This window comes from Mobula birostris, chromosome 7, assembly GCF_030028105.1.
Source record: "Mobula birostris isolate sMobBir1 chromosome 7, sMobBir1.hap1, whole genome shotgun sequence".
NCBI lineage: Eukaryota > Metazoa > Chordata > Chondrichthyes > Myliobatiformes > Myliobatidae > Mobula > Mobula birostris.
In genome coordinates, this window is record NC_092376.1 from 3,481,429 (window position 1) to 3,502,737 (window position 21,309).

Here is a 21,309-nt window from a genome sequence, read left to right on the forward strand (position 1 = left end):
CCGTTACTCTGGGCTCTTCTGTGGGCTATGGGTTCCTGAGTGCTCTCCCTCTAGGGAGTTCGGCAGGAACCATAGCCACGACGAACCGCAACTGCATCATTTGTGGGCTGGCGGCATTGGGGAACAGTACGATGGAACGTCTGGAGGCTGTTAACAGAGAATTGGTGGAGTTGCACTCTACGCACAGCAGACCAGCTACGCTGTGGATTATCAGTTGGCCCAACAGGGAGGGGTGTGCGCCATAGTCGGAGACAAATGTATCACCCATGTCACTGACGAATCATACAACGTGACCCATGCCATTCAGTCTATTAAGAAGCAATTGGATGGTTTCAGGCAGGGTTCAGGGAAGGGGGATGGCTGGTTAGGATGGTTGCAGGGAGGATCATGGGGGTCTTATTTGCTGCATGGGCATTTTATTCTCATTGTTATAATTATTGCTTGCTGTGTGATAATGACCTGCCTGAATGCTGGCTGCTGACTTTGCATGTAGAGAGATCAATGATGCTTTGCTCAGTTCCTGTTTAATTGTTTATCATAAAGTGATAAAAAGGGGGGAATGATGGAATGAAGGGATAGGTAAATAGGGGGAAAAAACAGAGGACAATGATTAACTTGTAATCAATCACCTTGTAAGCGCCTTAGCTTACTGTTTTGGACAGTCTAAAAGGAGCTTTACCCAGCAACCGGTGACATACTAGTCATTGTTCTCTAGAGATAGGCAAAGGCTCAAATAAGGAACTTTCTGATCTTGCAGAAGCAGCTCAAGGTATAGCTAAATATGGGAGGGATGAGGTAACGGCTAGTATGTTCTTGAGAAAAGGGGAAGGGGTCCGAATGGTTAACTGATGGGCTAGCTTTGGCTTAAAATAATTATAACTAACTGACCAATGATTACCTTACATCTAATTGTATCTTAGCATGTGATTGAAATGATTCTAATATTGTCTAAACTTGTAATCGTAAGATTTCCTGCTACCTGATCAATGTTATAAATTGTGGAGAATTGTGTAATTCAGGGGCAGTTTCTGGACTGGCTCTTTTGGGAGATCAGTCTGTAACTTCCCCCATAGCATGCTATGAGTAGAGAATAAAGGTTTGAAAAGAATTAAGTGTGTCATTGTATTTGTGGTACAATTGCTAATGCATCGGGTCCGATCGAGTACGACAGTGGGAACACCAGAAGTAGAAAGAATGTAGTTATCCCCTTCTGTTCAAGAGCCTGACGGCTGAGGGGTAGTAACTGTTCTTGAACCTGGTGGAGTGAATCCTGAAGCTCTTGTATCTTCTTCCTGATGGCAGCAGTGAGAAAAGAGCATGGTTGGGTGGTGAGGATCTTTGATGATGAATGCTGCTTTCCTACATCAATGTTTCATGTAGATGTGCTCAATGTTTGGGAGGGTTTCACCCATGACGTACTGGGCCGAATTCACTATCTTTTGTAGAATTTTCTGCTCAAAGGCATTGATGTTCTCATACTAGGCTGTTACACAGCCAGTCAGCACACTTTCTACCACACATCTATTGAAGTTTGCCAAGGTTTTTGATGACATGCCAAATCTCCACAGACTCCTGAGCAAGTAGATGTGCTGTTATGCTTTCTTTGCAATTATATTTATACAATTATACGTGTGAACAGGTGATTATACAATTGTAGTTATACACTGGAGAATGGAGTGAGTACAAGCAGAGGGCCATTCAGCCTGCTCCACCATTTAATAACGTCACGACTGATCCTTTAGAACATAGAACAGTACAGCTCCTTTGGCCCACAATTTTGTGCTGACCTTTTAATCTGCTCCAAGGTTTTTGCTCTCAAGATCAATTCTTTCCTACATAACCCTCCATTTTTTTCTTTCATCCATGTGCCTATGTAATAGTTTCTTAAATATCCCTAATGTATCTGGCTCATTGCTTTTTACTCAGCACACTCCACTGTGCTAGGTTCATAACTCACAATTCCTTAATATCCAACAATCCATCAGTTTCTGTCTAGATGCACTCAGAGGCCAAGTCTCCAGAGCAGAGAACTCCAGAGATTCACCATCCTTCATCAAAAGACAGGAGCAGAATTAGGCCATTCAGCTTATCAAGTCTGCCCTACTATTCCATCATGGCTAATTTATTATCCCTCTCAATCCCATCCTCATGTCTTTTGCCTGTAACCATAGATGCCCTGACTAATCAAGAACAATCATCCTCTGCTTTAAATATACCCTATGACTTGGCCTTCACAGCCGTCTGTACCAATGAATTCCAGAGATTTACGACCCTCTAGCTAAAGAAATTCCTCCTCATCTAAGTTCTAGATGGAGGTCCCTCTATTCTGAGACAGTGCCCTCTGGTCCTAGACTCCCCTAGTATAGGAGGTTCTGTGGGCGAGAGTGAGATCCTGGATGGTAGGCTGTCTCCGGGGTGCCAGGGTCTGGGATACCTCGAATCGAGTGGTGGCGGAGGCAGATACAATAGTGTTGTTTAGAGAGGCACATGAAAATGCAGGGAGCAAAGGACGATGGATCATGTGCAGACAGAAAGGATGTTGGATGAAGCATGAAAAATTGTTATTTTCTCACAGTTTAATCTTTACTATACTTGCTCGTATTTTTATTTAATCACCTACATATATCTAATTGTTCAGTAATTTTTCTAGCAGTTATAATATAGATGGCTCAGTATTTTCTAGAAGCTTCTCAGTTCTTCTGCAGCAGGTGTCACACCATTTGAAAATGACTATTTCATGAGTTAATTGATATCGCTGGAATGCTGCCATCTCCAGTCTGAGTATGAGACGAGCACAACTTTCTTTTCTTTGTTCTTGTAACTCTTAATAAAAATCACCAACTTTCATACCTCATTCTTTGCTTCTGAAGAACCTCTGGATTAATATTGCATATATTTCTGGTCACCCCATTCTGGTAAGGATGCCAAGGCTTTGGAGAGGGTGCATAAGAGGTTTACCAGGATCCACTGTGGATTGGAGGACATGTGCTATACAAGTGGTTGGGCAAACTTGGGATGTCTTCTCTAGAGCAGTGGAGGCTGAGTGAGGGGAGATCTGATAGAGGTTTATAGGATTATGAGAGCCGCAGACAGAGGAGACAAACCCTTTTCCAAGGGTTGAAATGTCTAATTCCAGAGGGCATTCATTTAAGGTGAGCGGGGATAATTTCAAAGGAGATGTGAGGGGCAAGGTTTTTCCTTTACACAGAGAGGGGTGGGTACCTGGAATACATTGCCGGGGCGGGGGGGGGGGAGGAGGTGATAGAGTAGACAAATTAGGGTCTTTTACGAGATGTTTAGGTAGGCACATGAATATGAGGGTAATCAAAGGGTATACAGAGGATTCGTTAGGTTGCTCATTTGATTACTAATTTAATTGGATCAGCATAACATTATGGACCAAAGGGCCTGCTCCTGTGCTATACCGATCTATGTTCTAATATCACCAAATCCAAAAGGGATTAGTTTAACTCAGCACTGTGTTTGGCACAGACATTGTAAGCTGTAGGGTCTGTTCCTCTGCTGTACTGTTCTATGTAGATAGAGAAGTTTATAATATTATAACAGGCAAGGAATAGGGTTGACAGTCAGAATATTTTCTCCCCCAGAGTAGAATTGTCAAATACTAGAGGACACAGTGAGAGGGAAAAAGTGTAAAGTGAATGTGTGAGGCAAGTTTTTTTTTTAATAAACGTGGTGGAAGCAGAAACGATAGTGGCATTTAAGAGATTTTTAGATAAATGCATAAATACTCAGGGAATGGAGCGATATGGATCACAAGAAGACGGAAAGGAATAGTTTAATTCAGCATGGTTTTTGGCGCAGATTTTATGGGTTGTAGGGCCTGTTCCTGTGCTGTACTGTCCTATGTTGTAGCCTCTGTATGTAAATAGGTCCTTCTCCTCTCTGTTCCAAACGTCCAACCCTTAATTCTGGGAACTTCACATCTGAGAAGGTTCAGGTACCACTGAGAATCGGACAGGGACACTGGAATTTGTGTGTGAGGCGCTGATCACTACACTGCAGAGCCCAAGCGAACAGAGGTCAAACTGTGTGTGCCTCTCCACTGGTCAGGGTAGACCGTGGAGATTACATCCCAGCTGTCTACATGATACACAAGCCAGGGCAGTATGATATGGAGAGCAAACTATTGCCCATGTAGCAGGCTCCCCCTCTCCACACATCTGATGAATCCACAGGAACAGCAGAGACCAATACAGTTTGGTACCAGCAGCATCACAGGGGTTGCCAGTCAACACTGAACTCAACGTAGGACTGCCTTAGGGACTCCAGTTCCAGACTTTTTCCCTTGAGGTTTACTCCCGAAGCCTTCCCCATGAGTGGGTATCGCTGCATGCAAGACAGTGGAGGATTGAGATCAGAGTTTTCCTTCTCCTGAGAGCCAGACCCTCCTATCAGTGGGAAACAAAGGAATGTGATGTTTTATGCTTTGTGACCACCTGTTTGACAGAGGAGATACTGGATCACGCGTTTGAGCCCTCTGGGTTCTCCCTATTCTGAGCGGACAGTGGACTGGGAAGAGTAAAGGGGGTGGGGTATGCTTCATGGACAATAATGCCTGGTGCGACCCCCGGAATGTACATGCCCTCAAATCCCTTGTTCCGCGGATCTGGAGTACCTTGTGCTGCTGTGTAGACCTTTCTGGCTGCCTAGGGAGTTCACGGCTGTTACTATTGCACTGCAGGCTGATACCGACCTGGCTCTCAAGGTACGAGACCACCAGCACCCTGGGGACTGCACACCCAGAGGCTGCCTTCATCGTTGCCAGAGACTTTAATAGAACATCGCTGTCTAAAGTCTCTCCGAAGTTTTGTCAACACATCCAGATGAGCACACTGGGAGATAGCATACATGACCAATGCTACTCTCTCTTCCGCAAAGCTTACAAAGTGCTGCTCCATCCACCCTTTGGAAAGTCGGATCACTCCTCCATCTTGCTGCTGCCGAGGTACAGGCAGAAGCTGAAACAAGAGGCTGCCATAGTTAAAACCGTCCACTGTTGGTCCGACCAATCAGACTCCATGCTGCAGGACTACTTTGATGACACACTGTTGGCCCGACCAATCAGACTCCATGCTACAGGACTGCTTTGATGACACACTGTTGGCCCGACCAATCAGACTCCATGCTACAGGACTGCTTTGATGACACACTGTTGGCCCGACCAATCAGACTCCATGCTACAGGACTGCTTTGATGACACACTGTTGGCCCGACCAATCAGACTCCATGCTACAGGACTGCTTTGATGACGTCAGCTGGAATGTCTTTCATGATGAGGATGTCTCCAAGTTCATGGAAGGGGTCATGAGCTTCATTCGGAATTGCACTGAGGATGTTGTTCCCCAGAAATCGGTCAGGGTCTCTCCAAATAGGAAACCCTGGAGCAACAGTTCCGTGCGAGCAGCACTTACCGCGCGACACAGAGCTTACGTTGTCGTTGACCAACAGGAACTCAAGAAATGTAGCTACGGTCTGTGCAAAATCATCAAGTCAGTGAAACGACAATACAGGAACGAGCTCCAGACACAACTCTCCACCAACAACACACGCAGCTTATGGCAAGGTCTGCACACCATCACAGACTTCAAAGCTAAGCGTGGTGGTGCTGCCAACATCGCTGCCTCTCTCCCGGATGAGCTAATTCTTCTTTACGCTTGGTTGGATGTCGTCAACACTGAGCCCCCGAGGAGAGTTGCCGAAGCGGCCTGCGCCTTGGTCACCTCGGAGGCTGAGCTACGCAGGTGTTTCCAAAAAGTGGACAGTCGCAAGGCTGCAGGACCGGACGGCATCCCAGGGTGGGTACTTGGGATATGCGGCACAACTGGCAGGTGTGCTTACAGACATTCTAATCTCTCCCTCTCCCAGTGTAGAGGCCCTCCTGCTTCAAAACACCCACCATTGTCCCTGTACCTAAAAAGACCACGGTAACATGCCTGAACGACTGGCGTCCTGTCGCACTCACCTCAATAATAAGCAAGTGCTTTGAGAGATTGGTCAAGGACTACATTGTGTAGCTGGATCCTGGACTTCCTGTCAGATCACCGGCAGGTGGTGAAAGTGAGCTCCCTCACCTCCACTCCTCTGACTCTCAATACAGGAGTCCGTAAGGGCTGTGTACCAAGTCCCCTTCTTTACTCTCTGTACACCTATTACTGCGTCGCCACCCACAGCTCCAATCTGCTAATTAAATTTGCTGACAATACTAGATTGATTGGCCTAATCTCAAATAATAACAAGGCAGCCTAGAGAGAACTCATCACCCTGACACAGTGGTGTCAAGAAAACAACCTCTCCCACAATGTTACAAAAACAAAGGAGCTGGTTGGAGACAGGTTAACCCCTATTGACATCAATGGACCTGGGGTTGAGAGGATGAACAGCTTTAAGTTCTTCGGCATAAACATCACTGAGGATCTCACGTGGTCTGTACATACCAGCTGTGTGATGAAAAAAGCACAACAGCGCCTCTTTCACCTCAGATGATTGAAGAAGTTTGGTATGGGTCCCCAAATCCTAAGGAACTTTCTACAGGGGCACAATTGAGAGTATCCTGACTGGCTGCATCACTGCCTGGTATGGGAACTGTACTTCCCTCAATCGCAGGACTCTGCCGAGAGTGGTGTGGACAGTCCAGCGCACCTGTAGATGTGAACCTGTTGTACATACTATTTATTACAAATTACTATAAATTGCACATTGCACATTTAGACAGAGATGTAACATAAAGATTTTTACTGCTCTGTATGTGAAGGATGTAGGTAATAAAGTCAATTCAATCTGCCTGAAGCAACTTGTTTTAAGGCACCAGTAACGTGCCTTTGCCCGTTCTTCTGTCAGAAGGATAGGGTTCTGCCAGGCTTAGTAGCTAAGCCACATATGAAGGCCAGGAGCTGGATTTGGTTGTCAGAGGCTATTTGAGATGCACACCATTTGGAGTATTTAATAATTAGCGGGAGCTTATCCCATCAGCCGCCCCTCAGCTATGACAACCTTTTGGAAGCAAATATACACTGCAGTATATCGCCCCTTCTAACCTAGCACTGAATTGTGTATGTACACATAATGTGATGTGAATTGTTGGCAGTGTGAGGATTGTGCATGAGAGTGAGAGAGACGTGATGTATGAATGTGAGATGTCAATGTTAGGAATGTTCTTGTGAGCATGAAAAATGTGACAGTGAGAGGTGCACGTGCAGGAAGTAGGAAGCAAGGGTCTGCACATGTCTGGAAATTGGGATGCGTAGGCAACACAGAGCGAATGTATGTGTACCTAAAACACTGATACCAAGAGGGAACTGCACTATATTGACCAGGAACTGCAATGCAGTAAAAATAAGCTTTTTAATTTCCTACTGGGGGAGCCTTCAGGATAGAAGGATGTCCCTTTAGAACAGAGATGAGGAATTTCATTAGCCAGAAGGTGGTGAATATGTGGAACAGATCGCCACAGACAGCTGAGCAGGGCAAGTAATTGGGTACATTTAAAGTGGTTGCTAAATTCTTAATTAGTAACGGCATCAAAGGTAAAGGGGAGGAGACAGGAGAATGGGGTTGAGAGGAATACTAAATCTGTCATGATGGAATGGAGCAGCAGACTCAATGGTCTAAATTGAATTCTGCTCTGATGTCTTATAGTCTAATGACAGCCCTAACGAAAGTCATTAGCTAAACACAAGCCCCAAATACACCTGAGATTATTACCTACACTCCAGCTCCTGTATTTGTTGTCTAAACTTGCCCCAGGAATTCAATGTTGTAAACGTCCAGAACCAAGTTGCTGTGGAATCATTACTCGCTCCCATTCAGTAATGAATGCTGAAATTCAGCCTGCTATATTGGTCCTCATTGCTTCTATTTTGCTTTTTGAATCATTACACGATTGTTTTCCCAGTCATTATCAGTGTTTAGCTAAACCTAGTACTTTTGGATATTAAATAAAAACTTCAGGGTGAGGTGTGAACTTTGGGCACTTGTAGTAAGCTGCATTTAAAATTAGCAATAGCAACAGATAATAACTCAGTCCCAAGTCTGGCTGTGACAGTGGGGTGGGGGTTGGGCATAGGGCTAGCAACCATCCATAAAACAAAAGTGCTACAGAAACGCAGACAGAAGTTCTAAAGACCCCAGCCCTGTGAGGGATAGAGACACTAAGAAGAGGAGCTACTGCTGGACACAATGTGGAAGACTGGCCCAGGACAGAGGACTCTGGCAAGCTACTGTTGGCAGCCTATGCTGGGGCTAAATGCATTTACACAATAGATAATGCCCGCACATTCACAGTTGCTTAATTCCATACATATTCTCACTAGGTCAGGTTTTGACCCCCACCCCCCATTCCCCTCCCTTACCTGTCATTCCCACACCTGTCAGGTATCATGACCACAAACAAATTATATCAGGCAATTGTCTATGTGTGATATTCCCTTCTTAAAAAGTAACCTATTTCAAAGGAAAATTGACAAATAGTACATGGGTCACTTTATATATTTAAAGTGGTTCTTTGGGAGTAGGGGTGTGTGAAAGAGAGGTTTTAGTTATTATCAGTCGATACAGAACAATTTAACCCTATATATGAACCCAAGACAGAAACCTCATTCCTCCCTGTCCCATTCTGGGCTGCTCCTATGCTCAGCTGCTCATTTCTGATGCAATAATTATCATTTTTTTCCCCTGTCATCTGCAGACTTTTGTCACCTCCCAGACACTGTTGCTATTCCTAATCTCCTTTCCTCCCTATGCCTATCACCCCTCCCCTCACTTGAATCCACCTATCACCTCCCAGCCACTGTCACTATTCCTACTCTCATAAAAACATAGAAAAACCTACAGCATAATACAGGCCCTTTGGCCAACAATGCAGTGCCGAACATGCCCTTACTCTAGAAATTACCTAGGCTCACCCATAACCCTCTATTTTTCTAAGCTCCATGTATTCATCCAGGAGTCTCTTAAAAGACCCTATCATATCTGCCTCCACCACCGTCGCCGGCAGCCCATTCCACGCACTCACCACTCTCTGCACAAAAAACTTACCCCTGACATCTCCTCTGTACCTACTTACAAGCACCTTAAACCTGTGTCCTCTTGTGGCAACCATTTAAGCCCTGGGAAAAAGCCTCTGTCTATCTACACAATCAATGCTTCTCATCAACTTATACACCTCTATCAAATCACCTCTCATCCTCTGTCGCTCCAAGGAGAAAAGGCCGAGTTCACTTAACCTATTCTCATAAAGCATGCTCCCCAATCCAGGCAACATCCTTGTAAATTTCATCTGCACCTTTTCAATGGCTTCCACATCCTTCCTACAGTGAGGCGACCAGAACTGAGCACAGTACTACAAGTGGGGTCTGACCAGGGTCCTATATAGCTGCAATATTATCTCTCGGCTCCTAAATTTAATCCCATGGTTGATGAAGGCCAATGCACCTTCTTAACCACAGAGTAAACATGCGCAGCAGCTTTGAGTGTCCTATGGACTCAGACCCCAAGATCCCTCTGATCCTCCACACTGTCAAGCGTCTTACCAATAATACTATATTCTGCCATCATATTTGACCTACCAAAATGAACCACCTCACATTTATCTGGGTTGAAATCCATCTGCCACTTCTCAACCCAGTTTTGCATCCTATCAATGTCTCATTGTAACCTCTGACAGCCCTCCACACTATCCACAACACCCCCAACCTTTGTGTCATCAGCAAATTTACTAACCCACCCCTCCACTTCCTCATCCAGGTCATTTATAAAAATCACAAAGAGAAGGGGTCCCAGAACAGATCCCTGAGGCACACCACTGGTCACCGACCTCCATGCAGAATATGACCCGTCTACAACCACTCTTTGCCTTCTGTGGGCAAGCCACTTCTGGATCCATAAAGCAATGTCCCCTTGGAACCCATGCCTCCTTACTTTCTCAATAAGCCTTGCATGGAGTACCTTATCAAATGCCTTGCTGTAATCCATATACACTACATCTACTGCTCTTCCTTCATCAATGTGTTTAGTCACATCCTCAAAAAATTCAATCAGGCTCGTCGGGCACGACCTGCCTTTGACAAAGCTATGCTGACTATTCCTAATCATACTATGCCTCTCCAAATGTTCATAAATCCTGCCTCTCAGGATCTTTTCCATCAGCTTACCAACTACTGAAGTAAGACTCACTGGTCTATAATTTCCTGGGCTATCTCTACTCCCTTTCTTGAATAAGGGAACAACATCCACAACCCTCCAATCCTCTGGAACCTCTCCCATCCCCATTGATGACGCAAAAATCATCATCAGAGGCTCAGCAATCTCCTCCCTCACCTCCCACAGTAGCCTGGGGTACATCCCGTCTGGTCCCAGTGACTTATCCAACTTGATGCTTTCCAAAAGCTCCAGCACATCCTCTTTCTTAATATATATATATATATGCTCAAGTTTTTCAGTCTGCTGTAAGTCATCCCTACAATTGCCAAGGTCCTTTCTCGTAGCGAATACTGAAGCAAAGTACTCATTAAGTACCTCGGCAATCTCCTCCAGTTCCATACACACTTTTCCACTGTCACACTTGATTGGTCCTATTCTCTCACGTCTTATCCTCTTGCACTTCACATACTTGTAGAATGCCTTGGGGTTTTCCTTAATCCTGCTTGCCAAGGCCTTCTCATGGCCCCTTCTGGCTCTCCTAATTTCATTCTTAAGCTCCTTCCTGCTAGCCTTATAATTTTCTAGATCTCTATCATTACCTAGTTTTTTGAACCTTTTGTAAGCTTTTCTTTTCTTCTTGACTAGATATACAACAGCCTTTGTACACCATGGTTCCTGTACCCTACCATCCTTTCCGTTTCATTGGAACGTACCTCTGCAGAACTCCATGCAAATATCTCCTGAACATTTGCCACATTTCTTCCATCCATTTCCCTGAGAACATCTGTTCCCAATTTATGCTTCCAAGTTCCTGCCTGATAGCCTCATATTTCCCCTTACTCCAATTAAACACTTTCCTAACTTGCCTGTTCCTATCCCTCTCCAATGCTATGATAAACGAGATAGAATTGTGATCACTATCTCCAAAATGCTCTCCCACTGAGAGATCTGATACCTGACCAGGTTAATTTTCCAATACCAGATCATGTACAGCCTCTCCTCTTGTAGGCTTACCTAATCAAGAAACCTTCCTGAACACACCTAACAAACTCCACCCAATCTAAACACCTTGCTCTAGGGAGATGCCAATCAATGTTTGGGAAATTAAAATCTCCTACAATGACAACCCTGTTATTATTACTCCTTTCCAGAATCTGTCTCCTTATCTGCTCCTCGATGTCCCTGTTACTATTGGATGGTCTATCAAAAAACACCCAGAAGAGTTATTGACCCCTTCCTGTTCCTAACTCAGACTCCGTAGACAATCCCTCCACCTTTTCTGCAGCTGTGACACTATCTCTGATCAACAGTATCATGCCCCCACCTCTTTTGCCTCCCTCCCCGTCCTTTCTGAAACATCTAAAGCCTGGCACTCTAAGTAACCATTCCTGCCTCTGAAGCATCGAAGTCACTGTAATAGCCCCAACAGCATAGCTCCAAGTGCTGACCCACGCTCTAAGCTCATCTGCTTTGTTCATAATACTCCTTGCATTAAAATAGACACATCTCAAATCACTGGTCTGAGTGCATCCCTTCTCTATCACCCGCCTATCTTCCCTCTCATACTGTCTATTTGTGAGCCAACTACCTCTTCCGTCTCTTCAGTTTGGTTCCCACGCCCCAGCAATTCTAGTTTAAACTCTCCCCAATAGCCTCAGCAAACCTTCCCTGCCAGGATATTGGTCCCACTCGGATTCAAGTGCAACCCGACCTTTTTGTACAGGTCATGCCTGCCCCAAAAGAGGTCCCAATGATTCAGAAATCTGAATCCCTGCCCCCTGCTCCAAACCCTCAGCCACACATTTATCCTCCACCTCATTCTATTCCTATACTCACTATCATGTGGCACAGGCAGTAATCCCGAGATTCTCAACTTCCTTCCTAATTCCCTGTAGTCTGTTTTCAGGACCTCCTCCCTTCTTCCCTTTTCCTACTTATGTCGTTGGTACCAATACGTACCATGATCTCTGGCTGTTCTCCTTCCTACTGCAGGATATCGTGGACGCAATCAGAAACATCCTGGATCCTGGCATCTGGGAGGCAAACTACCATCCGTGTTTCTTTCCTGTGTCCACAGAGTCGCCTGTCTGACCCCCTAACTATATAGAGTCCCCTATCACTGCTGCCATCCTCTTCCTTTCCCTACCTTTCTGAGCCATAGGGTCAGACTCCGTGTCAGAGGCACGGCCACTGTTGCTTCCCCCAGGTAGGCCGTCCCCCCCAGCAGTACTCAAACAGGAGTACTTATTGTTAAGGGGGATAGCCACAGGGTACTCTCTAGTAGCTGACTCTTGCCCTTCCCTCTCCTGACTGTTAGCCACTTCTCTGTCTCCCGAGGCCCCGGTGTGACTACTTGCTTATAGTTTCTCTCTATCGCCTCCTCACTCTCCCTGAGCAGATGAAGGTCATCGAGCTCGCCCTTCCTCCCTATGCCAATCACCCCTCCCCTCACCTGGATCCACCCATCACCTCATAGCTTCTGTCACTATGCTCACTCTTCCCATCAATGCCAGACATTGTTCCCTCCCTTCTTCCCCTCACCTCTTTATACTAACTCTCTTTCCTCTGCTCTTTCAGTTCAGATGTAGAGTCCCGACCTGATATGGTGACTGTCCATTTCCTCCTATGGATGCTGCTCGAGTCAGAGAGTCATCGAGCACTACAACACAGAAACGGGCTCTTTAGCCCACCAGTCTGAGCTGAACTGTTACTTTGCCTAGTCCCATCAACCAACACCAGGACCATAACCCTCCATACCCTTCCCATTCATACACCTCCCTAAACTTCTCTTAAATGTTAAAATCAAACCCGCATCCACCACTTCCGCTGGCAGCTCATTCCACACTCTCACCACCTCTGAGTGAAGAGGTTCCCCCTCAGGTTCTCCTTGAACGTTTCACCTTTCATCTTTAACCCATGACTTCTAGTTCTAATCTCATCCAACTTCAGTGGAAAAGCCTGATAGGTTTACCTCATTTATACCCTAATTTTGTATACCTCTATCAAATCTCCACTCATTCTCCTACACTCCAGGGAATGAAGTCCTAACCTTTTCAACCTTTCCCTATAACTCAGGTCCTCAAGTCCCAGCAACATCCTTGTAAATTTTTGCTATTCCCCCAGTAGTTTGTGTGCTGCTCCAAATTCCAGCATCTGCAGTCTCATGTCTCTCCAGCTGGCCCGTATAACATTTAGTGGTCACTTCAGTAGGTGCATCTGTACACCTGCTTGTTAATGCAAATATCTAATCAGCCAGCCATGTGGCAGCAACTCCAGGCATTAAAGCTTGCAGACACGGTCGAGAGGTTCAGCTGTTTCTCAGACCAGACATCAGGATGGGGAAGAAATGTGATCTACGTGACACTGATGGTGGAATGATGTTGGTGTCAGATGGGGTGGTTTGAGTATTGCAGAGAATGTTGATCTCCTGGATTTTCATGCACATCAGTCTCTACAGTTTACAGAGAATCGTGTGAGGAAAAAAAATTCAGTGAGCAGTAGTTCTGTGGGTGCGAACACTGTGTTAACGAGAGAGATCAGAGGAGAGTGATCAGACTAGTTCAAGCTGACAGGTAGGCAACAGTAACTCAAATAATCACATGTTACAGCAGTGTCGACATAAGAGCATCTCTGAGCACGCAACACGTCGAACCTTGAAGTGGATGGGTTTCAGCGGTAGAAGGTCACAAACATACACTCTAAGGCCACTTTATTAGATACAGGAGATACCTAATGTTGAGCTTATTTAGGCTGCTTGCACTACAATCTTCTGAACCGAGAACAGATTATATCAGGCTGGAATCCCAGCCAGAGGCAGCACGTTCCCATGGCATTTCTCTCGTGTAACATGCAAGGACTCAGTGTAACTGTTGCAAACACCACAGATTGATGCGGATGAATGGAGAGGACGTTACAGACTGTGAAATATTACAGACACCTATTAGTGTTGAGAACCATAACCTGACGTACAGCCCCCGAGAAAGTCTTCAGTCAGTGAACCAAATGAATATATAATCTGACTTGAAACCAGAAGCAGTGTTGTTATCAGTGACACAAGAGGTTCTGAAGATGCTGTAAATACAAAGCAAAACACACACACAAAATGCTGGAGGAACTCAGCAGGTCAGGGAGCAGCTATGGAAATTAATAAGCAGTCAACTTTTTGGGCTGAGACAATTCTTGAGGACTGGAAAAGGGGGAAGATGACAGAATAAAAAGGTGAGGGAGGGGGAAGGAGGATAGTTAGGTGATAGGGGAAACCAGATGGGTGGAAAAGGTCCAGAGCTGGAGAAGAAGGAATCTGATAGGAGTGGAGAGTGGACCAGAGTAGAAAGGGAAGGAGGGGACCCAGGGGGAGGTGATAAACAGGTGAGAAGAGGTAAATGGCCAGAGTGGGGATTAGAAAAAAAGGGGAGGGGGGAGAGAATTTTTTTTTAAATGTATAAATCAGAAGGAGAAATTGATACTCATGCCATCAGATTGGAGGCTATCCAGATGGAATACAGGGTGTTGCTCCTCTACCGAGGGTGGTCTCATCAGGGCACAATGACACGTATGGGGCCGTGAACGAAGTTGAGGGAGGAGATTAGTGGGCAGGTGTAGCACTTTGGCTGCTTGCATGGATAAGGGCTGGGAGGGAGATTAGTGGGGTGGAACAAATGGACAAGGGAATCACTGAGGGAGAGATCCCTGCGGAAAGTGAAGAGGAGAAGGTTGGTAAAGATAAGTTAAGTTTCATGGTAGGATCCCTTTGGAGGTCGTGGAAGTTGTGGAAAATGATGTGTTGGATGTGGAAGCTCAAATTACTATATATAAAAATTAAGTAATGCAAAGAGAGCAAAAAAAATAGTGAAGCAGTGGTTCATGGACCATTCAGCATCCTTAATGATGGAACCACCCATTAGCCAGTGAAAATGACCCTGGCTTTTCCGGATCATCAGTTAACACAGCCTCTGTGAACCATCTCTTGTGGCAAACCAGATTAGCTTTGTTGGTGAACTGCTTTGGTTCCTGGCACTCAACTAGAAATTAGTGCTTGGCTCTAACCTGTCCAACCATTGAGCACAGACAGCGGCACTGACTTCACTGAGATGGCCCATGTCAAGCAGAGCAGGATTAGAGGTCACGGGACACAAGAGACTGCAGATGCTGAAATCTGAAGCAGCAAACAATCACAATTACAGAGCGATGCCCTCATCCCATGCTGTAACCATTCTGTTGGTCATGCAGAACGGAAGCTGGCCCTACAGTCTAATTTGTCCATGCTGGAAAATTACAGAGGGATGCTGAAATAAGACTCTTTATTCACAATCAGAAGCTTTCGGTTGCAGGGTGGAAAGAAAAGGGAGGTGTTACATGTTTAGGGAAAAATAAAGACAGAACAGTATAGTTACGTCAAGGTGCGACATGGTAGTGTAGCGGCAGGTGGAACATATGTTAACACCAGCGACTGAGCTTCAATTCCCATCGCTGTCTGCAAGGAGTTCTGATGTTCTCCCCATTATTGTGTGAGTTTCTTCTGGGTGCTCCAGCTTCCTCCCACGTTCCAAAGACATACGGGTTAGAATTAGTAAATTGTGTACATACTATTATTGGGGCAGAAGCATGGTAACATCTGTGGGCTGCTTCAACATAATCCCCAAGCTCTGTCGGTTGTGATGTAAATGACACATGTCACTGTATTTTTTGACGTACATGCGACAAATAAAATTAAACTTTATCTTTATGGTCTTTAGAGACTAATGGAATCATGGAAAGCTGGGTCAGTGCCAGGAGTGTGGTTAGCAACGGGAGGAGGGGTCAGTGGCAGGAAGTGGTGCAAATGTAAAAATCAGCTATGATCTTACCCAGCTCGCAGAGCAGGCTCAACAAGCCAGGCAGAATACTCCTGTTTGTATTTTTTATGTATCTGCTGTTACAGAATCAGAATACAGCACAGAAACAGGCCCTTTGGCCCAACTGGTCCATGCTAACCGCAGCATCCTCCCAGTTGGGTCGCAGTTGCCTGTGTTTGGCCGATAAGCTTCCCAGCCCCTCCCCTCTGAAGTGTTGCAAATGTAGTCGCCTCGACCACTTCATGTGGCAGCTCATTCCAGGTTCTCACTATCCTCTGTGTAAAGAAGTTACCGCTCAGGTCTCTTTTAAATGGCAGGATGTATACAATGGGCTGAATGGACTCTTACTCTAAGTTTTTAAAAACAAAGGGCAAGGGGTGAGAAACAGGAGATCAACATGAACAATGGACCAGGGCATTAATCATGATGCTTTTCATTCTGAAATATCCTGTTAACACATATTCTCCAAAGCATCTAGGACACATAGACATGAACCTAAATGTGAGCCAGGTCACCTCGTTCCTACAGCTTACAAATCAGAAACATCACAAGTGAAGGATGAGAAAAGGTTTAAGCTTACCGACTTTTTATTTGGCTGACTGCTATCAAATCCTGTGGTTACATCCCTTATGTGCAAAATCTCAAATGGGCCACAGAAACGAGGATATTGATTTTCTGTCTCATATGTCCGAAGCCGATCGAAAATTCTCTTAATTGTAGAAGGGTCGTAGCATTTAAAATAAGATGTCCTTGAGATGTGATAACCATATCTAAACATAGAAGGTGAACGCCAGTTATCAGTTTCCAAACCTGAGCTCGCAGCTAGTTTCTCTTTTAGAATATAGAACAGTACAGCACAGGCATTTCGGCCCACAATGTTGTGCTGACCTTTTAACAAACTCCAAGATCAATCTAATCTTTCCCTCTCACACAACCTCCCATTTTTCTTTCATCCATGTGCTTCCACTGCGGGGAGCTGCCTAGCCTGAGCTGTAGCGAGGACTAGGCCTCAAGCCACGGTGTCACCTATTTGCAGCCACCCAGGGTGGTGCTTCACCACGGGCGGTGGGGTGTGGCATCTAGAACAGAGTCGATGCTGTTCTTGAAGGATGCTCTCACATCAGCCTCTGACACTGAACTAGCTCAGAACTGGCCCACAGCCCTCTGAAACCTCCCTATCCATGTACTTATCAGAATCAGGTTTAATATCAGCAGCATACCTCGAGAAATTTGTTAACCTTGTGGCAGCAGTAAAATGCAATACATAATAATGGAGAAAAACGTGAATTACAGTAAGTATGTGTGTAGAGAATTAAATATATAGTTAATTAATAGTTAAATTAAATAAGTAGTGCAAAAAATAAAAAAAGTAGTGAGGTGGTGTTCACGGGTTCAATGTCCATTCAGAAATCAGATGGCAGAGAGGAAGAAGCTGTTCCTGAATCGTTGAGTGTGTGTCTTAAGGGTCATGTACCTCTCCCTTGATGGTAGCAATGAGAAGAGGGCATGTTCTGGGTGATGGGGTCCTTAATGATGGACGCCTACTTTTTGAGGCACTGCTCCTTGAAGATGTCCTGGATACTATGGAGGCTGCAGCAGACTAAGTTTACTATTCTCTGCAGCTTCTTTCCAATCTAGATGGCTTTCAAGCATAGCTAATGTGCCGTCCTCTACCACTGTTTCTATCAGCTTATTCCAAATACGCACCACTGTCTGTAAAGAAGCTGCTCCCCAATGTCTCATAATTCTTTCGCCTCTGATCTTAAACCTATACCCTCTTGTTTTAGGTATCCTCTCCCTAGGACCTGAGATGTAAACTGTATCTCTCTTTCCATTGATGCCGGCAACAGTTCCTGCTTTTGTTTGCAATTTCCTGAATCTGCAGTGAGACCACTGTTTATTTCATAGAACAGACAGTACACCAGAGTACAGGTCCTTTAGCCCCCATTGTCTTGCTGACCCTTTAAACTATTCCAAAATCAATCTAACCCTTCCCTCCTGCATAGCCCTCCATTTTTCTATCATCCATGTGCCTAATTTAGAGTCTCTTAAATGCCCTAATGTATCTGCCTCTTATCACCACCCCAGCAACGTGTTCCACGTACCCACCACTCTCTGTGTATAAATGTATAAGGGAGGTAGATTACTCTGACATCCCTTATACACTCGTCCGATAACTTTAAAATTATGCCCTTCATATTAGCTATCTCTGTCTTGGGAAAAAGTCTCTGATTGTCCACTCTATAGATGCCTCTTAACATCTTGTACACCTTAATCAAGTCACCTCTCATCCTCCGCCACTCCAAAGAGAAAAGCCCAATCTATCCTCACAAGACATGTTTGTTAATCCAGGCAGCATCCTATTAAATCTCCTCTGCACCATCTCTAAAGCTTCTGCATCTTTCCTATATGAAGTGACCAGAACAGAACACGGTATTCCCAGCGTGGTCTAACCAGGGTTTTATAGATCTGTAACATTACCTCATGGCTCTTGAACTCAATTCCTTGACTAATGAAGGCCAACACAACAAATGCCTTCTTAATAACCCTATCAATGTGTGCAGTAACTTTGAGGGATCTTTGGATGTGAATCCCAAGATCCACCCATTCCTCAACACGCATAAGAATCCTGCAATTAACCATGTATTCTGCCTTCAAATGCAACCTTCCGCTTCACACCTATCTGGGTGGAACACCATCTCCACTTCTCAGCCCAGCTCTGCATCCTCTCAGTGTCCTGTAGTAACCAACAACAACCTTCTATACCATCCACACCACCACCTACCTTTGTGCCGTCTTTCAGATCAGTGTATTTTAGAGAGCATTCATGCCATTATTTTGAGTTGGTGTAGATGCGATGTTTAGAGAAAACTGCTCAGTATCAGAGGTGTGAACACTTAATGACAGGAAGATGAGTGCAACTCACTATCAAACAGACACTACTCACATTTGTTTTTTTTCTCCCCCCTCTTCTTCATTTCCCCATTCTGCCCCTCCCCTACCTCTTACCTCTTGTCCTCATCCGCCTATCACTCCCCCCTCCACTCAGTGTTCCTCTTCCTCTTCTTTCTCCTATGGTCCACTGTCCTCTCCCATCAGATTCCTTTTCCAGCCCTTTACCTTTTCCACCCATCATTTCCCAGCTTCTCACTTCATCCCCCCTCCCCCACCCAGCTGGCTTCACCTATCACCTTCTAGCCTGTCTCCCACCTTCTTATTCTGACCTTTGGCCTCTTTCTTTCCAGTCCTGATGAAGGATCTCAGCCTGAAACATTGACTGTTTATTCCCTGCCATAGATACTGCCTGCCCTGCTGAGCTCCTCCAGCGTTGTGAGTGTGTTGTTCTGACTTGCTCTCAGGTGGAAGGCTACATTATTGTGTCAAGCTGACTCTGGGCATTTCGGTTAACATTTCTCTCTCCACCATTATTGCTTTGTACCTTTTGGCTCTTGCTTCCTACATTACAACAATGGCCTAAACACACGAGATTCTGCAGATGCTGGTAATCTGTTTCTCCCCCACCATAGATGCTGTTTGACCTACTGAGTTCCTCCAAGCATGGTGTGTGTGTGTGTGTGTGTGTGTGTGTGTGTGTGTGTGTGTGTGTGTGTGTGTGTGTGTGTGTACGTACGTGCACGCTGACTTCTTCAGGAGCACTTTGAGACAGCAGCCTTTATAGAGGTGAAGTGTTTGATGAAAATGAAACTTGTATATTATAAACACATGTGATCCATGCAGTCCTACCTGGAGCCTTTATGGCAAGGAGATATAAACCTGGTGATGGTGCAGCTTGGAGCTGTATGTTCACAAATGGAAGTTTTAAATTAAAATATGACAGAGAAAACGTATGATCTTTGAAAAAGAACTAATGTACTCTGTGTTCCTACAGGTGTCCAGGTTTCATGGACGTATAGAACACGGAACATTACAGTCCAGTACAGGCCCTGCTGCCCAGATGTTCTGCCGACCCTTTAACATAGATCAACATACCTCCAAGATCAACATAGCCCTCGCCTCCAATGTAGCCCTCCATTTTTCAATCATCCATGGGCCCATTTAACAGTCTCTTCAATGTCCCTAATGTATCTGACTCCACCACCACCCCTGGCAGGGCGTCTAGACACACACCTACCACTCTCTGTGTAATGAACTGACCTCTGACATCCTCACTATACAGTCAGCCCTCTTTATCCATGAGGGATTGGTTCCGGGATTCCTCGCGGATACCAGGAAACATGGATGCCCAATTCCCTTATTCAACCCGTTTCAATATGGTGGACCTTAGGACCCAGCGGAACCCTGGACCTTATTTAACCTGTGTCAGTGCGGTGGGCATTAGGACCCGGTAGCGGAGCTCTGAATCCGCAGTGTTTCCTTTCACGAAAATAATCACGATCACAATTTAAAATAAAGTGGAAATAATAAAGCGATCAGAAAGAGGTGAAACGCCATCGGTCACTGGAAAAGCGTTAGGCTGTTACAGTCGGTCAACGATCAGAACAAATTTAAAGGTTAAAGTGAGAAAGGCCCTGCCCGATTAAAGCTACAATTATTACTAAGCAACGCAGTGGTTTAATTATTGGGTTTTTGGGTTTTGGGCTTTTGATCCTTCACATCAACCCGGCAGGGATGGAGAGCATGCTTGGGAGCGCTCTGTCACTGGATCGAACTTCCGTTCCCGAGCCCGGTGCTGAAACAAACGTTTCTTAAGTATTTTATATGCATAGAAAGGTAAAATATATACTATATACTAAGACAAACGTTTGACTAACTGATGCTAAATAATACCGGATGTACCTGTTCCAACTTACTTAGTAAGAGAACTTCCGTTTTTTTTCGATCCTGATCCACGATAACCTATGCACATCCTCCCGTATACTTGAAATCATTTCTAGATTACTTATAATACCTAATACAATGTAAATGCCATGTAAAATAGTTGTTATACTGCATTGTTTAAGGAATAATGACAAGAAAAAAAAGTCGGTATATGCTCGATCAGCAAGTGCTGGAAGAGCACTTCCGGGTTTTCTCGATTCGCGGTTGGTTGAATTCGTGCATGCAGAACTCGCGGATAAGGAGGGCTGACTGTACTTTACTCCAATCACCTTAAAAGAATGTTCTCTTGTAGTAGCCATTTCCACCCTGGGAAAATGTCTCTGATTATCCACTCGATCTATGCCTCTATCAACTTATACTCCTCTATCATGTCACCTCACATCTCCCTTCACTCCAGAGAGAAAAGCCCTAGCTTTCTCTACTTTTCCTCATAAGACAAGCTGAGCTCCTCCAGCATTTTGTGCATATTACTCAC

The 21,309-nt window shown here is 45.1% G+C and overlaps 1 protein-coding gene across 1 annotated transcript in view; it reads right to left on the reverse strand.

The window, feature by feature from the left end:
• Positions 1–21,309, reverse strand: part of pgm2l1 (phosphoglucomutase 2-like 1) — a 167,211-nt gene that overhangs the window by 11,559 nt on the left and 134,343 nt on the right. Inside the window, exon 12 of the mRNA XM_072262471.1 lies at positions 16,576–16,765. Coding sequence (XP_072118572.1) covers positions 16,576–16,765 — 190 coding nt within the window. The remainder of the gene's footprint in view (positions 1–16,575; positions 16,766–21,309) is intronic.